The following is a 27,310-nucleotide window of genomic DNA, read 5'->3' as shown; positions in this document are numbered from 1 at the left end:
AAAACGAATACAAATTTTTTACATTTAATCTTAACTGCAGAACAAATCACAAAACTGAATTAAATTTTTACGGTGCCAATACTTGTTTATTACCCAATTGTTTTCAAAAGTAGTTAAAGTTGTGATTGTATTAAACAGGAATGACTTAACACTAGCGTTTAAAATGGTTTAAACTTTATAGTTTGAATTTAGAACAGAGAGCAAAATAAATATTATTTACTACCCGTTGACACTATACTTTATATGGCTGCACAGACATTGATTCCTTCGCCTATTCATTTGGGAATTAAAAATGGCAGATGTTTCGACCCCAATAATATTTATCTAACAAATTACACTAACCTTGACACGCTTAGTACGCAGTGTAGACAGGCACCCGTGCTGACAGAATTATTGTATACTTATCGCGCCCATTATTTTATCATTATTTACTGTTGGGACTAATGTATGGCGACGTTCATATAAACCAGACAGAGCGGCCATACATCCTTCGGTGAGAACATTACCAGCACACTAGATACACCATTTACATCTGAACAAATAAACCAAACTAAAATTATGATACAACTTGAGACCACATTAGCCATGATTATTTTATTTGATATTTAGATTGCCGTGGTTAGTATTACGGCGGGCGTATTTATTTATTTATGTTACAAATTAAATGTTCTATATCGCTCATTTTCCTACCCTTATTCCAGTTTTTTCGGGTAATGTTTTGGCGTGTTGGATTTACGATATGCCTGTATGGATTCGACTTTGGCTTCCTCATACCCGCGTTCGGTACGTTGGAGACGAAAGATAATTACCACACACTTTATACACGTAGTTGGAGTCATTGGTAGCTTTTAATAGAACTAACAATGATCAATTAGTGCGTCAGTCATTTGCTAGAAGGTGAGCGTTAGGCGTTTCTACAAACATAAATAGTACAGTAAATAGGTACAAAAGTACATTTGTTACAAACTTAAACTAAAAGCAACAGACAGATAAAAACAAACATAAATAGTACAGTAAATAAGTACACAAGTACATATCTCACAAACTTAAATTAGAGCAACAGACATAAAAACGTTAATTTGTGATTTTAATTGTACTAAGTATATTTGGCATTTTATTTGTAAACTTCTGCCGTTACCACACTCACTCACAATACCAATAGCTTATTTTTTTAACAATAGACAGCTAATGATTTATGTAAAAACACGGAAAAACACCAAAGGAGCCGAAACTCTGAAATATCCACAGACAAACAAACACACTTATTTTCTGTTCGACCATTACAAGAAAATTATTATAAATATTTTAAAAATTCCTCCGCGCTATAAAATCCGCGTAATGGCTGGTTCTTGGGCTTTAGATTAACGATAATGGCGGGAATAACCGAGTGTGGTCGTTAACGAAAAACAAATACACAAGGAGTAACTAATGGACGATGCAACGTTTACAATAATCACCTTGGTCCGCGTTTTGACGGATCCCGGCTGCTCGCACTGCGGTGGCGTCATCTACCTGAAAAAACAAAAGCATTTTACTTTTGATATCCAATATCTTTGTATCCGTCTCGATAGCGAAGATTGGTGGTGTAAGATCCACTGTGTTGGCCAGTCTTCAGAATTCAGATCATAGAATCATTAAGATTTTTTTCTTTGCACAAATCATGGTATTATGTGCAACAAACTGGTGCAAGCTCGTCTCTATATTATGGGTCTTAGCATACTCATGATATACCACAAGGGCGTGGTACAGTGTTAATAAATCAGCAAACTACATATATATAGTACACGCGTACGTAAACATGCGAACACACTTCATACAGGGCTCGGGCGCCGGTCGCAATGCTGACGCGGCAATTTCCGAACTGTCAGACGGACAGACAAGCTGCTGCACTTATCTAAGGAACGAGTCTGAAATTACCTTTGATGGCGTGTGTTGGAAAATTGTACGCTATGTTCATAATTAGGGTATACGAGGTGGGAATTTTATGCTAGTACCTTATTCTCAGGCGCAACAAACGCCTTGGGAAACTGAGGATAACTTATACTGATGAGATAGCTTCGTTTTTAATGCAAAAGCAATAATTTATTAATTAGCATACAAATTGGTTGAAAAATGACGCATATGTTTTTATTTAATGATATTAACTAATTCTGTCATTTTATGGACTACGTTTTTGTTATTTGATTTACTGGTAAACTATCAAAGATTTAGAAATTATAAAATAAAGGATGTAATTTTTGTCCTGCAAAAAGGTAAATAAGTATAATTGTTATAAATCAAAAAGAGACCGGATAAACATGTTTCTAGGTAATAATTATAATTATGAATATAAGTTTCTCTCATTAATACAAAAAAAAAATACAATAGGTAAACCTCGAAATACTCGTTTTATATATCTAAAATGAAACAAGCCCTTAGAAGTTCATTTGAGTGAAGAAATAACTATTGTTGACATTGAAGTTTAAAGGCGATTTGGAAATTTGATTTTGTTTAGCTAATTTGTGGCTGACTGTACATGAATTCGTAGTAAGTCAACATAAATTTATAGTGAAGTGTTCCAATAGAGACTTCAAACTGCAGTCGAGCTGTCGACCGCGTGCCCCCAGCGATGCTGTGTCGAGCCGACATTTCCGACATCACTCTCGACATGTATTGTATCGACTTATACGCCATGTTTTGATAGACTTGAACAGTATTCGTGTTGTATTTTTGTATATTGAAAACGGTTTGAGTTCTGCGACAAAGCAGGTGTTGTGTTTTCGTTCTTTTCGAGTAGAGCAGTGGAATGGAAACATTAGAATTTAAATCTTGGAGCTAATACAATTTTTTTTATACTACATACAAGTAATAAATGTGCCCGAGCGATAATTTTTCTCTATCATTGACTGCTAGTACGAACTATGTCATAATTTAATTACATTTTCTTGTTTATGTTAAAATAAAATATAATAATATTTTAAAATAAAAAAAAACTTAAGTGTGGAAAGTTATCGATCGTATTATTTTATAAAACGAAAAACACAAAAATAAGCGCCCCCGGGTGGGCTCGAACCACCAACCTTTCGGTTAACAGCCGAACGCGCTAGCCGATTGCGCCACGGAGGCTCTTGCACAACGTCTCGAAATTACATGTTGGAATCTATACTGATAATATAAGACAAAGATAGAAAAATTAGAAGCGTCTACCTGGTCGAAACCAGTTTTTGTGCCCGCTCTACCTTCTTGGACCAGGTACACAATGCGACACGGTGTTTTATTGCAAGTAGCAGCTTTGCGAGCCACTGAGATTGTTGGAAAGCGATTTCGTACTAAGTTAAAGTTATTTGAAGTTAACCAAAGCTATGCGATTGAGGTTATGTTGACAAGCTAAGTTAAACGCGAGCTTTATTTGCAGAATAATTAACATAAACTATTAATAGCTTGAGTGAATACCTAATTGCAGTGAATCAGTGATTTTATAGTTAGTGGTTTTGTGGAATTTCGCATCGACATTTTTGTTATTGTGTTTTTCCTTATAGTTAAGGTTAACAGTGATTTGCAAAAACAGCCTTTGTTGAATATCAACCAAACTGTATTAGACGAGTGTCAAAATTTTTCCGATAAAAAAGAAGTTGTCAGCGCCTATGGCGAGTCGGGTGCCTGGAACGTGCTGCGCCGCCTCGGTTGAGCGGGCCGGCCTGCCTGGCCTGCTACGGGACTTACAGCGACTTTCTGAAGATCAAGATTCGGCAGATATCGTTTTCATCCTTGGCACTTGTGAAGAAAAAGTATACGCTCATCGGATCATCATGATAGCAAGGTAAGAGAAAACGCAAAAAGAGTTTCCCGTACCGGGAATCGAACCCGAGCCTCCTGGGTGAAAGCCAGGTATCCTAGCCACTAGACCATACGGGACTTATTAGTTATGGCAAAATAATGCTTTATTACAAGTTAAAAAATTTACATTTTTATTAATAATTATTTTATTAAAAATTTTCATTTAATAATGATTTCTTATGTTTACGCGAATGTTAGACATTGAAATAAAAACTATTTAACGGATTTTATCGCAGTTTTTTTTATATATATATTTTTTATTTAAATTTTTATTTAAAATCACAAATTACCATGAAGTATGAAATAATATTTTACAAATTATACTAGACTGGCTAAATTATCTCCTTTAAAACAGCTTCAAAATAGATTACGAGTCCCTATTTCGCATGTAAATTTATTCGCACTAGAAATGTAAAGACGTAATTTTCCTGCCGAGTCGTGCGCGTTGCCATAATGTGCATAAAAGACCTAAATGCTCCAAATTAATTCATCACAAACTGTTTTACATTCCAAAAGAAAATTAAAATCAGCGACGCAGCGTGCAGCGCCATCTGTTATGAAAGCCCCGGAAACAATTACACTTTAATGTCATAGATGTCGCTGTACCATAATTACATCTAAATTGAGTGAGATTGCGCGACGGATTTACAATTCAACATTCGAGACTGTTTGAAAAGAAATATCCGAACAGGGAACTAATAAAAAAGATCTCGGACGTCCATTCCGAATGAATTATGTATTCGAAAGTTATTTGAAGCGACGGCGACAGAAATTTTGTCTCGCTTGAGCAATTTGCATGTAAATAGGCCGGCGTGTTCCGACATGTGGTCCGGTTCAAGGGGTGTAGAAAAACGGCAAGTTCACCAATAAACTCGGCAAAGTTGGCCAAGTTATGCGTAAAGTTGGCGGAGCTTCCGAATGTGTTTGTTAGGGGTAAATAGGAAAAATAACTCACTACACACTGAAGTCGCGCGTGATGTATGGCATTAGTTTTGTACTTTTTTATTATTATTTATTACAATACGGCGAAGTATCGTTTCTCTTGTTGAATATGTTATTGCATAGGGTTTATTGGCGAGTCGAAGTGCTCCATTGAACCGTGACCGTCCTCGAGGCCGCACTTATTGTATCCGTTTTATTTATTTCAGTTTCCTAACTATGAATGTAAAAATGAGGTCGCAGTCTTTCTATTGATTATACTTTTCGGTAAACCTCTATTTGACTTTCAAAGTTATTGTAAACCTTGTATAACGTGCTTAAGCACGTTATACAAGGTTTAGCTCACAAATGCGTAAGTGTCTTTTTGTGCATAACTTCCCAAAATATACAGACTATGAGATTAGTTGCTCTGTTTCAAGAAATCAGTGAATTTTTTGACATCTTTCTCTGTTGGTATTCCGTAATACGAGTAGGTATTTTCTACCATCTCTCATTACTGGTGCAAATGATTGTTTAAATTAGGTACCTATTTCAAATTTTCAGTGCCTTAAACTACTAACCTTCCGACGTCCTCTAGACTCCATCCTACATCAATATAGAGCCGGGACCACATACTTTTAAAATATTATAAATTAATACATTTCACAAACAACTTAAAGAAAGGAATTGTCTTAGTTATTACAAGTAGCCGCACGCCTGCCATAGCCCCTCTGCTTCAAAATATCTAGTTCGAAATCAATCGTGTTTAAAAAATCACACATATTAAATCAACTTAGGAATCAAAACCAGTATAAACTTCCACACCTACTACCAACGTTGTCCTTGCAATTTGTTTCTATGCTCTAAAGCAAGCTCGCAGCGGTCCACATCTGCGTGAAGGCGCTCACTTTGCATGATTAATCTGCGAAGTTCCGAACGCAACTCATCAATCATCGACAATAACTGCTGTTTCTGTTGTTACATTTTTCGTCGCTCCCCACTTCACACCGCTAGCTATTTTTTAACTTTTAATTTTATTTAAGAGGTATATGTTTATGCTAATTCATGGCTATTGATGACCTATTCATGTAAAAGGTAATGAAGATCTTCTTTGAATGTAAAATCATATAAAGCCAAAATAATATGAAATGAAAGGCACATAGATAGCTGATAGACAACATTTTAAATTTATTTTCCAAGTTTTGCCTCCTGAGAAAAAAATATATTTTTTTTTTATTAAAATATCAATATTTATTTTGGTCAATTTTAAAATTTTCCTACAATTATGATCATATCCTAATTTAAATTAGATTTATTTTGCATAGAGTAGTAGATAGTAATTTTATTAAAAATAAAACAAATTAATTAAAGAATGGTATTAAAACAAAGGATTCCAACGTGTGTAATACATCGCAACTTGAAAACAAGATGCAGAAACTTGCAAAAAATTTCCTACCTTCTCTAACTACGGGCTCCATCTTAAGTGAAAAAGGGATACATATTTCCTTGCACAATATCGACTTGAAGTGTTCCAGCACGTGGATAATTCGGTACTTAATTACAACGGGAGGGTGCGAGGGAGGAGTGATTGATGATTCAGTGACGGCGAGCACCTGAAAATTTACTCCATAAGTGCTCGCTTGTTTCGTTATGGATTTGAGGTAATTTTAATTAAGTTAGTTAATAATTGCACCCACGTAGTTCAAATCATTTTGAAACGGTTGCTAATAAAGGCAATGAGATCTTTTCTTTATGTGCACGCCAAAGTGACTACTGATGATGGTAAATGAAATGGGGTCCAATAGAAATAGGTTCGGGGGGTAAGTCCAATAGAATAGGTCCGAGATCATCTCTCGTCAGGCGATACAATTATGCCGGCCTCTTGGAACCGGATACCTTCCAACGTAAGAACGTAAATTTCAAAATCTAATTAACAACAAGTGTCTCAGATGGCGAGTTATCAATGAACACAATTCCTGAGGCTAAATCCAGGATAGGGCCTATCGGGATACTATATTTTATCAAAATCAATTCAGCGGTTGATTACTATTAACGCTACTGGGTGCTTGGTTGCTCACTTACTATAAAAACTCCAAACACCCGCTAGAGTGCTTATATATTTAACTATATAAGCATTCTAGCGGGTTAGTTACTCTATGCAAGCGGGAACGCAAATCATTTATAATTACGTAAGATTACGAAACTGAAGGGACGATCCGCAAACTTAACAGTTTTCTCGATTAGATTATTTGAGTTTGCTTTTGAATTTGCCTCAATCGGATCCCAATCAGAGGCCAAAGTGGAGTTAATAGCCCGATAATTGAATTAATACCGAATAATCGATAACGGAATCGAACGAGCTGTAGATTTAAACAATAGACAAAATATAGGCTTTCATGTTTATCTACAAGCGACAAAACAACCTTTGCAATTGAAATGAAAATCAGCTTAAAATAAAGTTCTAGCCTGGTGAAGGCCTTCAAATGAGATCCAAGTCAATAATAAACCTAACCTTTGTCAAGCAGCAGGGCTGGGATGGTGACGTGATGCTGGCCCGCCACTCTATGTAAACTCGAGCGCCGAGCGCGACGGGATATTCATATGAGATATTCCATATCAACATCCCGCCAGGTCCGCTGTTTGACGAAAGCATAAGTAAATCACCTAAGCAGGCGATGTAAGTCTATTGACTACAAACTTTGAAGCGTGTTTGTAAAAAAAACTATCCATCACCTTTCGCTTTGCTATGATTGACAAGAATATACAAAGACAAAATATGTTTAACTTAATAAATGTAATCAAACTTATTAAAACAAGAAACACACATGATGTTTCAAGTTTAGAATCCAACATGGCGCGTCAACTCGGCAATGAAATTACAAACATTCACCTTTGTATCCGTGTCGTGTACACGTAAATACAAAAACAAACTTTGTTCGTTTACAATACACGCGTTACAATCAGCGTTGGCGAAGTTAAAACCGCTCAACACTATGCATATTTGTTGGAATAAATGGGAAAAGTTATTTGCCGAAGCGCGTGGAACTCCGAACAAAAAACAATGCGTACAGCGCCGCGTATCGGCGCGGCGCGGAAGCTCATGATTGGGGACACGCGAACCGCTCGTTTGGCTGACCACTGTCGATGCAATAGTTCGTTTGTTGGGAGTTTGAACTTCGAAGGTAATTTGAATTCGATTCGGCTTCGATATGCCGATCGTCCCATTAGATCCCATTGAACCAAAGCATCGCATGTATGGTGTATCTATTTTTTTAACACTAATAAAAAAGTGATGAATATGCGAAGACTGTAAATGTCCCAAGTTGCGCATTCACAGTAACAAATACTCAAAACCATGCTAGACAACCAGAACCTATGTTAATCGTACATCAATGCATCGTGGTGCCAGTCAAAATACAAAACCCTGACGCTCAATCCAGCAATCAGGCTGTCCAGCCCGGCCATTCTATATCAACTCTATGTTGACAGGGTCAGTTAGGTAATAGCCCTAACACTATACACTCTTCAAAGTAACTTGAGCATTACAGTCCACGCGGAACTTAACGAAAAAAACATATAATGAAATATGAAGAAAATGGCGGAGCTAACGGCGAAACCGCACGCGATTCAGATGGCACGAACAATGGTCGCCGGAACAATACACAGCCCGCCGCAGCCCGCCGCGACAACGCACAATTCCGTTTCAATTATTTACTTTTTACTTACCTAGGAATGTGTCGAATATTTCGTTCCATTCGATCTTTTTGAATGAGTTGTGGAAGTGTATTCGGTTTTGTTCATGGATATGTTAACGCATGAGCGTTTTTTCTCGGCCGGTCACTTTAACACGCCATAAAATTAGTATAGGTATAACACATAAAATAGTAAAAAACAAACTTAGTCTGTAGCTAGTCTTATTTATCAAAAACTATTCTGTAAATTTTCACTTTAAAATCCGTTAGATAATGAATTGTCCATCTTCTAGTAAGTAATAACAATTGAATCATTCGAATTAACTGACCTATGTAGATATTCGATTTTTGAAAAGGAATTTTAAATCCGAATTTTGTTTGTCGCAACACTAATTTGCCGTCATAACTCAGGTCGTAACAAAAACCCAGTTAGGCGAGCACGTGGATTTACATTTTTCTTTTGCATAAGCATTTCTTGATAGCAGTCGAGTTAAAATGCTAATTGTATTCAGGAACAGCGTTGGGAGGAATCCACTCCGCTTGCTAGACGCGCGCTTTGATAAACACATTACAAAACGTTTTCTTTTTGCTGGCTTGCTAATGTTTGTTGTTATGATTAAAATTTAGATTTAATTATTAATATACTTTTAGTATACCCGTATCGATGTTATTATGTTGCTTTTCCGTGCAACTATAACATTATTAATCAATTCCTTAGATATTACAGATCCGTGTCTAGTTTGTGAACAGTAGTAGTTTCTTGACGATAAAAAACCTTGGCTTGTTTCACGAATCCTACGTAAATGCTACTCATCGCATAAATGTAAGAGCCGACTAAATACACTTAAATCTATGCCCCCTAATAAATGGTAATAAAATGGTCACTATCTACATCAGCTGTTTAATACCATGTCAAATAAAATTTACTTCAAACTTGTAAAACAGGTAATAAATGTACTATAACTGTTCTCTACGGAGACCTATGAACCTAATACATAGTCTGCCATAATAATGTTATTTACACACCAACTGTTCAACACTTAAAACTTGTGATATTAAAACAAAAACTAGTTGTGGCGACGGTGCAGCAACGCTCGCACTTTGTTGCGGCCACGTCGATAGTCACCGGTCATCGAGCAGCTCATAAAAACACTCGTAAAACAAATAGTGCCACCGACACCGCGTACTTCCGAGGGTTAACGCAGAGCCGGGCTTAGAAATATAAAGGTACAGAACTGTTGATAATGTTCGTAATGTAATCTAATAATAATATCAGCCCTGTATTATATACTTTCTCATTATTGGGCACGGGCCTACTCTACTACTGAGAGGGATTAGGCCTTGATCAACCACGCGGGCCTAGTGCGAATTGGTAGACTTCACATACCCTCAAAATTCCTATTTAGAATTTCTCAGATGTGCAGGTTTCCTCACGATGTTTTTCTTCGCCCTTAAAACAAACGATAATTCACAAAGAATACACACTTCATTTATATCTAATACTACAACACCATTGGTTCCTACTGCTTGCTACGTCGCGCATACGTTTATTATTGTCACCAAGCAACTGTGCGTGATCATCACTATGGTCCACTTAGAAGGACATTGTAGCCCGTGTAAATACTAGATATTAAGGTGGTAGCTCAAGGTCCATTTTCATACATTTTGTTTCGGCTTTAATCTGGGTAACTAAACAAGTATTGGCAAGTAAAGAATTTAAATTCACGTCTAGTTAGTGATTAGTTCTCGCAGTTGAAGAAAAATGTAAAAATAATTAATAATCATGGATATTTCTGCCTTTAAAATTTCGTCATATTAAATTTTAAAGGCCGAAATATCCATGATTATTAATTATTTTTACGTTTTTCTTTCAACTGCGAGAACTAATCACTAACTAGACGTGAATTTAAATTCTTTACTTGCCAATACTTGTTTAGTCACCCAGATTAAAGCCGAAACAAAATGTATGAAAATGGACCTTGAGCTACCACCTTAATAAAATTAACCTTAGAACTCTCCTACTACTTTAAGGACGACTATCATAGTGCATAGCTTTTTCAAAATTATTTTTTGTGTCTATCCTTTATGTGGTCACTTACCATCAGGGTTTCTGCTTGTTCCTATCATCCAGTTGTATTAAAAAGATCAATTAACCTTATCACTTAAAATAACAATATGAAGAATGTCGTATTCAATAACCAGTGGTATCTAAAGATTTTCCCTTTATTTAATGGCATTTGATTGTCTCCCGCAACGCATCCCTAGATCGACGGGGGTCCCGCACCCTACTCGCGCCCCTCGATTCACGCCTGTGAGAAGTCATAAAACTACTGATTGTAAACCGAATGGTTAAAATAAGTGTTCGACATAATAGAGAAATGTACTTGTTGACATTATTTTCAAAGGAATATTACGGGGTGTTTGACTGAGTTCACTTTACTGTAACAAGAGTGAGAAAACATTAATTTGTGCTTTTCACATGCGAATGACGAGACGAAAGTCGCTCGCTTCACTGCTCATAAATAGTAAAAACTCTACTAAACTACGTAGCTTTGTCTGACATTCTATTTTAAGACTTAGAGGGTAGTTACACTTCCTTTGAAACTGGCAAGACGTTTATCATTAGTCAACATTATAAGAAAATGACGCAAAATAATTTCCAAATTTAAATAAGATGCCATTTAGTTAAAACAGTTTTCACAGAAAGGCTATTGATGCTGCAAAGCCAGTAAAGCAAACAAAAGTACATGAAACATTTCGCTCAATTAGCAAATTTCGCAATATTTGTGGCAAAAATTGTCGCCGCCACGGTCCGCGGTGTCGCCGCGCCGTGTTGCAGTGACAGCGCGACACGCGGTATTGTGCCGCTGACACGGATGCCGCAAATTGGATCCGATGGTGTTGCCAATGTAGACGCGATTAAAAATATTACCTTTTTCACACTATCAATATGTTATACTCGGCAAGGATTGGTGTTTTGGCTGTGTTTGTATCTCCTCGGAGTTTAGACTTGAGGTTTTTTTTATAGTTATACGGATTTAGGCAGAAGAAAACACTGTCCTACAGCTATTGAAATGTAATTTAGTATTTCAACAAAACTCTAAGGAAAAAAGAGAAGGCCAATCAGCTCCTATAATCTTATTGAGGATTCTTTATGATTTGTTAGACATTACTAGATATGACCTAAATCTGGTCATTCTAAACAGTTTTAAATAACTTGTTAGAATGGTAGAAAATTTCTTAGACTTTAAATTGCTACGGTAATATCGGCTTAATTTTCACGGCGAATATCTGCAAGTCGCCACTGCAAATTCGTTTCTTTTCAAAATAAAAATACACGATTATTAGAAAGAAATAAAATATAGCAACACCAGAGGCGAAGAGGAATGCATTTGACACAGGCGTGCTCATTACACGTGGCTTCATTATAGCCGAGGCATTACCACGGCCCAGCAGGTGCCGTGCATTGTCATAAACGACGTCACGGCTTGCCGTTATTTCGGAAAATTCAATTCATTTTGAAAAGAGGGTATTTTTTTGTTGAAACTGGCATAATAGTGACTGGGTCATCTGATGGTGGGGTATGGTAGTCATTGATAGATAAAAATTTAAGAGTAATCGTAATTAGGCCTAGGCGTAAGTAAAGTAAGGGATGGCGCTGCCCGCCCTAAAAAAGCCTTGCGCTTGCAGAGGCCTTCTGTGGTGCAAATTGCAGGCCTGTCATTAAATTTGACGACCTTTTTTAATACAGCCCCCCAGAGAAAATTCGTACCTACGTTGTTTTTTTATTGCTTTGAATGACGAGACGAGCTAATTGTTCGCCTGATACTAAGCGATACGAGCACCCATAAACAGTAAAAACACCATTCATCACCTTGAATTACAAAGTATTGTTTGGTATTTCACTGTCATCCTAAGACATGAGATGTTAAGTCTTATTACATCCAGTAGTTATACTGGTTACAATGTCCTACGTATGAGATTAGGTACCAAAAAAATAAATGAAATAACGGTCCTCCGGTAATCCTACTCCTCACACTAACATATGACATAGCCCATAGATATAATATTCGATATTCAGAATTGTAACCAACAAATATTTGTCTAAGCGCTTTATTCTAACGTCTCGTTGCACAGGCGGCCTGTCACAATGAAGTTACAAGCTTAGTAAATTACAAATAGACGAAAACTACAAGGAAAATAAATAGTGCGGCGTCTAGATCGTTTCTAAGGACGGCACATTCATAAATTAAACTCCATTCATACCATAAAGCTATTAATTTTGTGACAGTCCGAGCGGACCTTTTCAGAAAATTCTAGACTCTCAGTAACATAGCAATTTAGGAAATTACAGATATGTAGGATTTACAAGTGACAATTTATACTTTCTAAAATAACACGAAAGATAGATTCGTTAGCAATGTAATTTGCTTTGAGCTAGCTTTGGGATGTAATCAGAAGGAATTAAGGGACCCCGACCCTATAGATCTTTAATTTTGTATTCTTACCACGTTTACTTTTGTTTTGTTATACGGAGAGAAATAGGAAAGGGGATTGATTTATTAAATTAACGAATGATCATATTATGTGTTTTGTAATATAAATACTGAACAATAATTTTATATTTGAATGCAATGAATATCTTTCCTAAAACAACATTTACTTATTTAAGATCGTGTATTATTATTTAGAAGGACTGCCTCAGTGGCGTACTTGTAATTGTACTACACGGTACAAGTACTACTATCGCATTGAGGTCCTGGGTTCGAATCCTAAGTCAGACAAAAATAATTGTGACTGAGTGTTTCCATCTTAAAAATTACTCAGTCGCAGCTCGGAATCAGGAACTTGGCGGTTTGATACCCCCGTGCATCTAAAAGCACGTGATGCCGTTGGTCCTGCGCTTGATCTCTATCTGGTCATGTCGGATTGCCGTCTCACCGGACTATAAGAGTGAAGGAATATAGAGTGCTTGTTTGTTGAGCACAGACTTGTGCACTATAATATCTCCTGCGTTGGATGATCTCCGGTGAGATTGGCTGCCGTGGCAGAAACTACATTAGAATCACCACCACCATTTAGAAGGATATTTACAAACAACCTTTAGCTATATTTAATGTCAACATCACAAAATTAATCCGGTAAATTATCCATTTGACCCCCTCCCGGCCTGAATGCTGACCTGTCCCTCGTTGAATGTAGTGAAATTAGAGCGTCGATAGTGAAGTCGTGATTGCAGAACTGCGACTCCGAGTCCCGCCGTACCTACGGCATCTAACTACTGAGATTCATGTCTGTGAAGCTTATGTCTCATGAATAAGGTTTATTATTCAACAATGTTAAGTTCTTTAATGTTAATCTTGGAATCTTTGGGGGAAGCTCATGTGGCGTAGTGTGAGTTCCTGTAACTCGAGATGAAAAATAGTCATTTTAAGAAATAAGCGTCACGCGCGCTCACCTTACCCATTGATGAAAATGTGAAGTTTTTTTATTATTATTTGCCGACCGCCCAAAGATACCGCCCGAGGTAAAACTGGGCACAGAATGTTTAAGACTACTGGTCACGACTCCACATGTAGTGTAATTGTTTTGCGTAGTTCATCATAATCATTTCATCCGGGAATCGTCCACTGTTGGACATAGGCTTCCCCCTTTGAGCGCCACAGGGACCGGTTCTGGGCGCCCTCACCCATCGGACTCCGGCGACTCTCACCAGATCGTCGGTCCATCTCGTGAGAGGCCTGCCTACGCTGCGTCTCCCGGTTCGTGGTCGCCACTCCAGAACTTTTGCGTAGCGTGCGCGGTTATCAACTATATACGAAGAACTATTAAACCCAGACTCAAATCCGTGACAAATACGAATAGTAAAAAAAGTAATAATACCTACCTTCTTGAAAGGAAATTTTTGTGTTATATCTTGCCTCTTTACAAGAAACTTTGAAGACCAGGCGTAAGTGATCGTAAACGAAAATCTGACAAAACGTCCCCGAAAGTGTATCTCAACGAGCAAAAACTGGATGTTGATTAATTGTTTTCGCATCAACGGCGGTTGTGCCTTCTGCTCGCTCGACATGACACAGTGTCTGACGAAATAGTAAGCCAATGGGCTGAAGATCAAAAAATAAACCGAAATAATTAAATCGATATGTATGCATTTGAAAACAAAAACAAACCAATGAAATTAACTAATACGTATGCATTGAAATTAAACGTATTCTGATTAGTCCATTGTTTATTGTAACAATCGAAAAACAAGTCAAGTACCACGTGGTGGGTGCTTTATTGTATATAATTGTAGTTACACTGACGTACAAAAAAACCCACCACGAGGTACTAGAGTACGCTAGCCTCAGATTAATAACTAAATAGTTATTGTTCAAAAACGCTAACTGTTTCAGAATTTGCCCATAAATCTAAGCACGAGTTGAAAATAGTTTTACAATTACCTGTTTCACGTGGTTCTCTTTTCGAATACCAATATTATTATTTTTTTATTTTGATAATCTAACCGTTTCTCTAATAAACTTTGTATCAGTTATTTTGTGTTTTATCTTGCTATGTTGAATTTACCGTTAGAGGAATGAAGTCAAAAATTTGTATAACTATGGCAGTCGTTTATTAGTAAGGTCCTAAGTATATTAATATTGGTTAAAAACTTTTAAACACATAGGTACACACAAAAGTACGCTGCCACTAGCGTAAATAGCCCATAATACATTATGTCCTTTCAACCAACAAATTTATTAACACTTAAATCTAATAATATTTGTGATTAAATATAAAATATTTACTAAAAGTCTGGACACAGCTGCTCTAACTTCCAACCAGTACCTATTACAATTTATAACACAAAATCAGCCGACGCCATAAGTTCATATTGATCGTAGAGATAACACACGGAAGCTCGCATAGTTCTGAACAGTCTAGACCGTAAGTTAGTCCACTGTTGTTTCGCAACAAGGCAACAGTTGCGGCTGCGGTGCGCCTATCAATCGCGATAATGCAAATTGCGTGTCAGCGAAACTCCGCTTTGTCGCGCGTCAGTGTCGCGCGCCGCGGTCGCTGAGTCATTAATCACGCAACCGCGACATCGACGCCTGCAAGTGTCTTAAGTTAATATACATTATACAGCAATATAAGTTTTGGTGCTTTTTGGTACGTGAATAGTACGTACGTAGTAGCAATAGTAGGTCTAGGTAACTCTGTAATTTCTAGGTTTGTCTCGTACAACCTCTTTTGTCTTTTAGAGAACAATGTATCGAGCATACTTCCTGGGATTTATATCGAGTAATAACGGGATCGGCTCTTTTATACAGGCAATAGAGCGGTCGCGCCAAGCGCCAAGGGTCAGGGGGCGCCCTCTGACCCTTGGTGGCGAAGGTAACGCCTCTAGATAGTCTAGGCGCCCTTGGTGCCTGTAAAGTGAAACAGGCGGGTGTTATCCAAGGCCTGACTCCTAGCGTCAACCTGGTCACCCTCTTTTCGCAAAATGTGTTCTGACTCATGACGTGATAGGGGAAGAAACTGATGCCTCATTGGTCACAAATTCAGAGCTCTAGGCTGAGCAGAAAACTCAATATTTGCTTTTGATTTAAACCTCTAAGGGTAAAAATGCAAATCCACACAAGCACATGTATATACATACATTAAATACCCCAAATTAAAATAGACACGGGTACTTAATTTACAAAATGGAAATCGACAAAAAGCGTAAGTGAAAATCCCGTCTCATGGTTCATTAGTCAGCGTCTCGCAGCGACAGGCGAAACCGCCGACAATGCATATACTAAATAAAGATAGAGGCGAGACATCAAAGGTAAAGATAGTTTGCAACATAAATGGATGCTAACGAAAAGATCTAAACTGCAGGTGAGTCTTGTACTTTGTATTTGTAAATGAAACGGAAATGAGTTCAATTCACTTTTATTAAGTTAATACACATTCAATTCTTTTTATTCCCGAAGGGTAGACAGAGGCGCAAGTGGTGACCCGGGGATCGAACCCGAGACCTCAGCACTCAGCAGTCCATACAACTGCGCCACCGAGGCAGTCATGTTTCATCCTTTCGTTTTACGGCGAACTGGTCACTGCTGCACCGCTTATAAAGTATTATAACTGTTCGTATATTACTAAAAACTAATCCGGGTATTGATGCAGATCGCACAATTGTACTAAACTAACCATTTAAACATAATCGAACACAATTAGAATCTATAATATAAATTTCATCTATTAACCTTTCAGTTTTACACTCGTAGGCATTATCTCAGCGTCCCAACGCATGTTTTGTCTAGTCTATAATCTAATCTGTTGCCACAACAGCCCGAGGACTTAGATTAATGAATGAGAGAAATGATCACGAAGATCTGCCCAATGAATTATGTACGCTTAAACTCTGATCAATAAAGTAGCGTCACGGTTGAACGGGGGTTTCCTAATCAACCAATGGTCCAATAAACAGTTTTAATAAATGATTAAATATAACAGTGGTTTCCCAACATTTTTGACGTCAAAAGGAAACAGTTCTTGGTAAAACAATGATTATAATTGATTCAGTAGGTAAGGGCATAACTATTTGTACTTTGAATATAGACTTTAGTAAAATATTATCCGTACTTATTCAGATTAATTGCAATATGTTACATCAATTGCTAATAGTAGCAATTGAGATTGATTGTGAACAATGCACGTTGAGCAAAGGTATCTGTCACATTATTCCAGAATATATTTTAATTAAGTTCCAATAGAATCCAAGTGCCAGGAGGATCGTAACGAAGACTGGTGACTTATAAATCAATTAATTAGATTCAACCTTTACTAAATCCCCTGATTTTGGGACAACCTTCATTAATGCGAGGCGCTCTGCTATTAGGGATTATAGCGGGCTTAGAAACAAAAAGCTCACGGGTTTTTAAACTATAGTGATATGAAAATTATATTATCAAAGATATTAGATGATATTTTTCACAATAAAATATTAAGTATAATTTTATATTGTGCGCAGCTCCGCGTCCACAATTTTGAAGCGAAAATTATCTACAAGTCCTATTACAGCAATTAATTTTTAATGTTGAAATATACATTTTTCGACTGCCTCGGTGACGCAGTTGTAATTGTACACGGTACTAGTACGACTACTGCGCTGAGGCCTTGGGTTCGAATCCCGAGTTAGACCAGAAAATCGTGACTACGGTTTTTTAAGCTATTGTTGATACGTAGAGAGTTTAAAGACAATTTGAGATTTATAACTTATCCTTTTGTGGGTTACTGTACATATTTATTGAGTAGCTAGACGCCAGCTCAATCTAGCGGTTGTTTGATCGCTCCATAATGAAGCTGTCACGGCGGTGTCACTCGCGCTGTGTACAATATGTGCCTGTTGCGATCGATTTATTGCTTTACACTGTAAGTACATGAGCTATAGCTTTCAGACTTCAGTAGTTGGACAGGCTCCGTGCCGCTGCGGTTAGTAGACGCTGTCAAGCCACGGATTTGATATGTTTCTAATATATTTCTTTTTAATTTAAGGGTTAATTCCTACAACTGGCCCACTGTTAATATACATACAGTGAATATAATCGCACCTTAAGAATTACAATAACAATAGTGCAAAAAACCGTTATATTTACGTTTTAATCCAGAACATTTGAAAAGTGACAAACTAAAGTCGATGTTGCTTTCGATCGTCTGTAAACTTAATTCCAATAGACCATTCACCGCTGTGTTGGCGTCATGCTAATATTACTATTCTACCAAGTAACAATATTTAGCAGTTAACTTTATGGTTCTGAAATTTCCGGGCGTTACTTTGCACAGCCGCGTCTCGCTTTATCGACGTCCAATACAATTTTATTCTCTCGGTATAAATCTGTATTGAAGTAAATATAAATTAAGTGCCATTATGCGCCACGCCGCTGCACCTACAGGGCTGACAACTGGAAAAACTAACCGACAAATTAATAGTTTATTTTAGTGCATTTTTATTTATTATATTTAAGTATAGCAAGAAATGTGTATTTTCTACAAGATATGTGAAAATGGTGATGTGTTTACTTACAGTAGAGGCTATTGTAATGTACCATTTTAGATATTATATTTTTTAATTACTATATTCGCGGCTTCGCATATAACTCGGTTTTTAGTATAAAAAGTAGCAGTCTGTATTATTATTAAAGCAATTTTTAAAAATTCTAGGTTGCAGGTGTTAACGGGTTCAAACAATGTCATCAGATTAATTAGGTACAGATTTATATCCCAGCAAAACATAATCAACTTAGCAAACAAAATATTATTACAATCCCATGTTGATTAGTTTGTGGATCCTTCCATTTCCTTGTTATGTATAATGTATGTATGACTTTTTTTTATATGTAATAACCACGCGTTGTGTGTATTGGCGGATTGCCACAAAAAATCCAATAGTACTTACATTTTTTATGTTTAAATATTTATACTTAAGTATAAAGTAGATTTAGTCAGTACTTAATTATTTTATTTTTTTATATTTACATATATATTATTTTTTTATATTATATGTATAAAATAGATTTAGTATATAAATGGTGACAGCCCTATATTCTCAGTGGAGCCACTTTCCCCCGTCGGGCGCATAGCTCTATAAGTTATGCGCGAAGTTCCCAACTCCGAGGCGACTACTCCAAGTTTTTCTTACAAAGCATTTCCAGAGTACTCGTAATATCTTCAAAACGGATTATAGGTTTTTAATTACAGTATAAAATACGAAACTGCTTTGAAATAATATCGTTAACAATAGATAGACGATGCATACATTGTATATATAGATAGAATAGTGTCTACCGTAGAAACTTGGCGAGAGATCCGCCACAGTCGTTCGTAGCGGGTTAACAAGTAACTATTATGCCTTGATTTTTTTTAGGATGTTACAAAGGATAACATTTATTATTTGCATCAGTTTCAACGCGCACAAATTTGTGGACCATTTAATACGTAGCTCCCCTTAGAAAATAAATACAAATACTCACTTACATTATACATAGAAACTTAAATTACACTATGATATTCTGTCCTTATATTTGGGTTTAACCGAAGTGTTACAATAACATAATTTCTAAGGCAGAGTCTGCCTAAAGTAAGGGCCATTATGAGAACTTACAAATATAGCGTTATGATATTAGGTAGATACTGGTAATTAAGTACCTATAGGTACTAAAGGAATTAAATAATTATTATGAACTGCCAGTTTTCGCGGTTTTATATAATAGGAGAAGGGACGTCGTCTCATACTTAATTAAAAAATGCTTCTAGTAAATGAAATATTATAGACCATTGTTACTTACTATTTGCTAAACAATACGGCACGTGCCACAACTGGAAGACATAATAAAAACTATATGCTAATAAAATATACAAACATCATGTTGTTTGTTTATACAGATGCAAGAGCTTTCAAAACACCAAGCGCGGCGAAGTGTGCCGCATCCCGGGCTGTACAGTAACGCCATCTGTTGGCACGCAGCCGATACCGATACGCATGCCACACGTACAACCTGAGACATTTTAGACTTTTTTATACAATACGTTTACACCGGAAAGGTAAAATCTTAACATATTATTTTTTATAATTTTCATTCCCACTCATAATACATTTATATGCACAATTGTCATAATTTAAAACAGCGACATCTATCGATGCTAAGCTTCAACATATTATGTTGACTTTTAGACACATCATTTTACATTATTTACATTCTTTTTCATATTTAAAATTTTTGATTAGCTTCTCCTTCAAGATTCTGGAGTGTTTGAAATGATGACGTTAGCAGCAGATCTCGGCGTCGAAGATCTCCGCGCCGCATGTGAGGACCACGTTACTTCCACGTTAAGCGTAGAAAGCGCTTGTACACTTCTAGCAGCTGCAATGGAAATTCAAGATCGACCAGGTAAAATAAAATATTCTTAATATAACGCGTTATTTTAACACATTCATCAGTTGCGATGGTGGTGTAATGGTCAGCATAGTTGCCTTCCAAGCAGTTGATCCGGGTTCGATTCCCGGCCATCGCACACTTTTTGGTTTTGTTTATTTTTTATTTCTCTTTTTTAACCATATTTCCTTTTTATCAAAATTCTAAATTATAATGGAAGTTCAATTCCAATTCAATTCAATTTGTTGTGAATGAATATCGATGAGTTGTACTGTTTTAAGCTCAGAACAATTTTAGTTATTAATCTTACGGTTTTAAAGACAATTCTGCCAAATTCAATGTTTAGATGTTTAGATTGAAGCACCAATGTTGACAAACAATGATTTTGGCTAGATTTAATATTATCTGTGAATAAAGCAATGGCATTATAAAAAAGTCTAAAAATACTACGCATACATTTTTGAATATCAATCAGGTATTACATTTATCATAACCGAATATTATTTTTTATAATATTCTAATCATTGGGCGAAATATTAACTTTAAATGAGATTATTCTGAAAGTTAAAAAATCTCATACTTATATAAAACATTTATTTGTAATATTATTTATAACATATTGTAACCATAATTTTAAAAATCGAGTTTAATCGATTCCTGATCGATTGTCACGTTATCTATGGCACGCGGTAGCATCTCTACGCTATAGTCTATACTCTTTGGTATCTAGCATCGCTTTTCTGCAATTTGACGTTCGCGAAGCTTTATTTCGCGGCGTTTTGTTTTTCGGTAAAAAATAGCGTTGTTCGAAAGAATACCCTTCAAAAATGGCATACAAGGGACCACCGAAAGTACAGAAGGTGATGGTACAGCCCATTAACCTTATATTTAGGTATTTACAAAATAGAAGTCGAGTGCAAATTTGGCTATATGAAAACGTGAACCTACGAATTGAGGGACACATCGTGGGATTTGACGAATATATGAATATTGTTTTGGACGAGGCGGAAGAAGTTCACATGAAGACTAAGAACAGGAAACAAATAGGCCGTATAATGATGAAGGGCGACAATATAACGTTGATACAAAACGTCAACCCGAACGCGTCGGTCTGATAGGTTATAAAAGTTAAGTGAAGTCATTCCCATGGAAATAAACATTTACAAGTGTGTCGGTCGCATATTGTATAAGTGGACGAAACTGGTTTATTAAATGTAAGGTTTATAAGTTTGTGTTTTATTTACCACCTGGACATACTGCATCCTCCTGTAAAATGTTATGACAAGAAGTGCTATATCTACATGCAATGTTTATTTTTCAAATCGAAATAAAGATATTGTACACAATAATAGGCTAATATAACTATGTAGTAAATGCAAATTGTATATGTGTCTATCTAATATGAAAAAAAAATAGGACAACAGTCAACAGTCAACACAATCTTTAGAGTCCTAGATTTAGCTAAACATTATAAAACAGCTACAGAAGAAAAACCAATGAATAGAAACTGACAAATGCCTATGAAAGGATATCTTATTTTTGAAATTGGATAGCATTATTATTCTTGGACGGGTATGGTGTCACGGGTTGAGTGGAGGCCACCTGCATCCTTCATCTATTTATAGAAGTGAACTCAAAATAAACAATGACTATTCCCTAATAGTTCATTAAATTCAGCAATACAATATTTATATTCCCACATTCCAAACCATTTTTAGTAATCCATGTTTCAAAGATTAAATTATTTAATAATCTGGACTAGGCTTAAGGATAATGTTAGTATTGTATTATATGACCTAAGAAGCTGTTAGACACTACTATTACTAAAGGAAATAACTATACAAGACTCATAAGTAAGCATACATAACAAGATATTACAAAGAAACTAGAATTTCATTTAATTTATCTGAAATAAGTGCCAAAAACCTTGCAGACATTTGTAACAATTGTGCAAATTTAGTTTCAATCCATTTTGTTATAATTTGTACAGCTTACAATACTGAAAGGAATATTGAAAAAAGGTAATATGGAAAATAGGTATTTTCTGTAAATTATGGAAAGTGTAAATAAATAAATATTATATTAAAGAACATTCACCATTCAAAATTAAATTATAACAATATCTTATCAATGTATCTATTACATATCTAAGGTCAAATTATAAAAGGTTTGTATGTACACATTAACTGCTAGCGCTATTGAAGACTATTATATTTTACTAAATTTCACATCAACCTACAATACTGAAGGGTAGTGCGGGTTTTTTAAATCTCTTAATAGACCTAATCTTTAGAGATTATCTCAATATATTTCTATCTGGGTTTGATATTAAGTTAATTACATTTATAAAATTATAGGCAAGTAACATGAATAAATAATAATTTTATTCACTTCACTAATCTAATGGCAGTACATCTGTGACTGAGTTCCCTTCCGGGAGTGCCCTGAACCTGGGCAATCAAAATCTATGAGTTTCAAATCGAAATACACCTGAGTTGCTCAGAATTGAAAATGATTATTATATTAGGTACTAGCTTCCGCTCGCAGCTTCGCCCGCGTGGATTTCGGACTTCAAAAATGGAGCCGGTCGCGAACGTTCGAGAATGTTCGTTTTACGAAGCTACTCGCTAGGTGATTCGCTAGCCTCTAGGTGCCAAGCAAGCCGCCTGCCTGTGCGACCTTATATATATACAAAAATAATCCTTATAGCATGATTCAGTATTCACGCATGATGGCTTATTATTAGCGTATTTCATGTATAACTTTGGTGTTTCTATACCGATTTCTATGATTCCTTTTATGGAATATTTAATAATGTTAACTTTTTAATTAGGGATGACTGAGAGTGTTATAAACGTAAGAGTACACAAATATAATGAGAAAGCTTCGAACTGCTAAGCTATCGGGAGTTACACGTGTTATTGTGAGTCAACCATAAAAGATAGACATATGCTGTCGTGGGATATTTTTATATAATTTTAAGGAGAACATTTCCGTCATACATGATTTCTGTGTAGCTTTAACCATTAAGGTTGCACACGCGACGGAAGCTTAAAAATGGAGTAACTTCTCCCGTTTTCCTAACATTTCCCTTCACTGCTCTGCTCCTATTAATTGTAGCGTGATGAAAAGTATACTATAACCAGCTCAGGAGTATGAAAATAATTGTACCAAGTTTCGTTAAAATCCGTCGAGTAGTTTTTGTTTCTATAACGGTTATACAGACAGACAGACAGACAAAAATTTTACAAATTGCATTTTTGGCATCAGTATCGATCCCTAATCACCCCCTGATAGTTATTTTGGAAATATATTTCATGTACAGAATTGACCTCTCTACAGATTTATTATAAGTATAGAAGATAATATGTTAAGATAAGCGGCGATAGCCTAGTTGGGTGTGGAACGGTCTGCCAAGACGAATGTCCGCAGGTTCAAATCCCAAAGGGCACACACCTCTGACTTTTCTAAAAAAAAATCACGTGTGTATTCTTTGTGAATTTATCGTTCGCTTTAACGGTGAAGGAAAACATCGTGAGGAAACCTGCACATCTGAGAAGTTCTCTATAGGAAATTCGAAGGTAAGTCTACAATCCACTAGCCAGCGTGGACTAAGCCCCAATCAGTCAAGAGGCTCGTGCTCAGCAGTGGGCAAGTATATAATACAGGGCTGATATTATTATTATTATGTTAAGATAATATCGCTTTCTATGACATAGGATTGAAAATATTGTCTACAATATCATCATCAGCCCTGTATCATTATATACTGTCCCACCGCTGGGCACGGGCCTCTACTACTGAGAGGGATTAGGCCTTAGTCCACCACGCTGGCCTAGTGCGGATTGGTAGACTTCATATACCCTCATAATTCCTATAGAGAACTCAGGTAGCAGGTTTCCTCACGATATTTTCCTTCACTGTTAAAGTAAGCGATAATTCACAAAGAATACACACATATTGTCTACAATATAGCTTTACATAAAGTGAGTACATTAGTTGCGGGACTAGAAGACGTGAAGGTTTATATATGTGCATTTATGCAGCACAGATTGTATGTAGATATGTATAATTTATTCCAGGAGGCAAAAGCGCGTCATCGTTCATGGAGCGCTGCATCGCTTTCATCGGAGACAACGCCGCCGACTGCGTGAAGACCAACGCTTTCCTCAACCTGCCGAAAGAAGCTCTTATCAAACTGATCTCTTCTGACTTTGTTAGTATATTAACATAATAATATTGTAGTTTAGACCGAGAACACATGATTATATTGCCTTAATAATAATAACACCTCATATAACACCTGCTGCTAGATTAATCTCTAATAAATATGGACATGAGTAACCTAATGGAATTATAATGCCGTGACGGTATCTTGGAAGTTGTGACGTAATGGAAAGTTACATTAGGGTAAAGATACGTTTGAAGTGACTGGCCAGGGATACCTGATTAAAACGCTGCGGGTATATTACAGCTATGCCTAGAAGAAGGAAGTGTGGCGGTGCGCGCTGGCGTGGGCCAAGCAGCGCGCCGGCGTGACGCAGCCCACGGCGCACTGGACGGAGGAGGAGCGCGCGCGCGTGTGTCACCACCTTGCGCCGCTCATGCAGCACGTGCGGCTGCTGCTTATTGGTATGTATTATTTTAGACAGCCGCGATGGCGTATTTGTATTACCTACGTAAGTACGTAGTATAACATATTCTGAATTTTGAGGTCTCGGGTTCAACTCATGTTTTTGATAGCTCAGCTGACAATCGAAGTAAAGTGTCACGTATTTTGTGTTTATGTGCAGACAGCGCTGTGTTCGCGGAGGAGGTGGAGCCGACGGGCGCGGTGCCCATGAGTTGTCGCTGAGCGGTACCGCCGCGCCGCCCTGCACGCCGCACCGCCGCCCGACAAGCGCACGCAACCTCGGTACAGTGTACACACGCCCTTTTTATTATGAAAATTAACTCACCGGTTATAAAATTGAGTTATTAGACAAGTCCATAAACAATAATAAAACTGCCTATCACGAGTCACCACTCTAAGATCTTAAAATGGTTGGATATTTCAATGCTTCCAACGATCTTCAAGATCAAAACAACACCTTGACTTGCTCGCTCACATAATAGTTAACGACAGTCTTTAACACATATCATAAGAAAGAAATCACCGTCCGTGAAGTAACACCGCTCAACAGCCTTTAAAATTAAGAGGACCCATAATAATAAAGTATCAACCCAAACAGATGTCGATGTTTTATGGTCATTAAGTTTTATTTTCATTTATATATTTTTTAGTCAAATAATTATTATACTCACCTGCTATTGTGTTGCAGATTGGCTGTCAATATGTTTATCGGGTCTGTAATTCTTCAGCAAGAGAAGAGTGCTTTCAAGCTGTCATCAACAACTGGTAAATATGACATTTGTATTTAATAAAATTAAAAGAAGAACCTGCCCGAATTGGGGTGAGGACAGGGTATTTTATCTGATATAGCACGAAACATAATGTCATAACTATTTACATAAAAGTATAATTCAGGGCATTAAGGATGTAACAGAGTAGCTACGATAAAAACAGTAAAATACACATACAAAAAACAAATACACAAACTTATTCTTTAGCTCAACATTTACTGCGGCATTGCAGTTGTATTATCCTCAGTCGTGAAGAGCAATAATTTTCTGCACTGATGTAGAAGAACCATTGCCTATATTTCACATAATAGCTGTTAATGTATCTTCATTAATACAATAATAACAATAATAATATCAGCCCTGTATTACACACTTGCCCACTGCTGAGCACGGGCCTCCTCTACTACTAAGAGGGATTAGGCCTTAGTCCACCACGCTGGCCTAGTGCGGGGTAGACTTCACACACCTTCGAAATTCCATAGAGAACTTCTCAGATGTGCAGGTTTCCTCACGATGTTTCCTTTCACCGTTAAAGCGAACGATAAATTCACAAAGAATACATACATGATTTTTAGAAAAGTCAGAGGTGTGTGCCCTGGGATTTGAACCCGCGGACATTCGTCTCAGTCCGTTCCACACCCAACTAGGCTATCGCCGCTTTTGTACATTCATTAATACTAAACGCATTGTTTACCAGGTGTGGGAGCCCGAAACAAACATGGCGTCTGATATTCCGTGCGTCGACACACGGCTACTCGGCCCAAGCGTTCCACTCGCACTGCGACGGTGTGCGCCTGTGCTCGTGCTTGTACAGGTATTTTTTAACTACAATTTCACATCGAGCCCTACCATAATAGACTGCGACCTAATACTAAGCATAAAATTCAATATCACTATGTGCGATCAAATTTGACACTAGTGCCAACCTTAATGGGAGGTGAAGGAGACAACTGACCGGGACCTCAGGCTATTCAATGCATTACGCGCTTAAATAAGTGAAAGTAGAATTTTTATAGATAATGTGAACCCACAAAGCTTATATCAAATTGTTTTACTCCCACCTTAAGTCTTGATTCGTTTAAGGCCGCCACCCCTGACTACTCAGCAGGGCAGTCGTATTGTTGCAGCTGTCGCGCGGGTCGGTGGTGGGCGGGTTCAGCTCGGCGGCGTGGGCGGCGGGCGGCGCGGGCGGCTACGTGCCCGCCGAGCGCGCGCTGCTGTTCGCGCTGCCCGACCCGCCCGCGCACGCGCCGCACGCACCCACGCGCCGCACGCACCCCACGCACCCACGCGCCGCACGCCGCGCCCGCCAAGCACGACCTGCACAAGAAACCCTTCGCGCTCTGCTACCATCCAGAGTCAGTATACTACACCACATTACAGATCAATACCCTTTTGAACAGCTGTACTTTACTAACATCCACAGCTATATTTAATTAAAGAATTTATTTTACTTCGAATTATCTTACGTTCATCAGTTATTATGGAGTACCTACAAATGAATGACCACAGTTATTATTTCTGATTTCACCACAAAGATGAAGGTGAAAAGTGTGTAAATGCCAATTTTACCCA

The 27,310-nt window shown here is 37.2% G+C and overlaps 2 protein-coding genes and 3 non-coding genes across 5 annotated transcripts in view; 3 read left to right on the top strand and 2 right to left on the bottom strand.

The window, feature by feature from the left end:
- Window positions 1-3,031: 3,031 nt before the first annotated feature.
- Trnan-guu lies at window positions 3,032-3,105 on the bottom strand. The gene has a single exon. It is a non-coding gene; the product is annotated as a tRNA-Asn (tRNA).
- Window positions 3,106-3,258: 153 nt separating this feature from the next.
- LOC115454601 (ring canal kelch protein) overlaps window positions 3,259-27,310 on the top strand; it is a 49,810-nt gene continuing 25,758 nt past the window's right edge. Inside the window, 14 exon segments of the mRNA XM_037438981.1 lie at window positions 3,259-3,799; window positions 19,842-19,965; window positions 19,968-20,000; window positions 20,185-20,347; window positions 24,415-24,548; window positions 24,807-24,820; window positions 24,822-24,964; window positions 25,126-25,174; window positions 25,176-25,247; window positions 25,654-25,706; window positions 25,709-25,730; window positions 26,433-26,531; window positions 26,844-26,990; window positions 27,040-27,093. Of these exon segments, the coding sequence (XP_037294878.1) occupies window positions 3,624-3,799; window positions 19,842-19,965; window positions 19,968-20,000; window positions 20,185-20,347; window positions 24,415-24,548; window positions 24,807-24,820; window positions 24,822-24,964; window positions 25,126-25,174; window positions 25,176-25,247; window positions 25,654-25,706; window positions 25,709-25,730; window positions 26,433-26,531; window positions 26,844-26,990; window positions 27,040-27,093 (1,283 nt within the window). The 5' untranslated portion in view covers window positions 3,259-3,623.
- On the bottom strand, window positions 3,823-3,894 carry Trnae-uuc. The gene has a single exon. It is a non-coding gene; the product is annotated as a tRNA-Glu (tRNA).
- On the top strand, window positions 20,400-20,471 carry Trnag-ucc. The gene has a single exon. It is a non-coding gene; the product is annotated as a tRNA-Gly (tRNA).
- Window positions 21,042-21,559, top strand: LOC115454833 (probable small nuclear ribonucleoprotein E). The gene has a single exon (XM_030183546.2). It carries the CDS (start codon window positions 21,160-21,162, stop codon window positions 21,445-21,447), a length of 288 nt encoding a protein of 95 aa, XP_030039406.1. The 5' UTR covers window positions 21,042-21,159; the 3' UTR covers window positions 21,448-21,559.

This window comes from Manduca sexta, chromosome 15, assembly GCF_014839805.1.
Source record: "Manduca sexta isolate Smith_Timp_Sample1 chromosome 15, JHU_Msex_v1.0, whole genome shotgun sequence".
NCBI lineage: Eukaryota > Metazoa > Arthropoda > Insecta > Lepidoptera > Sphingidae > Manduca > Manduca sexta.
This window is presented reverse-complemented; position numbering and strand designations above follow the sequence as displayed.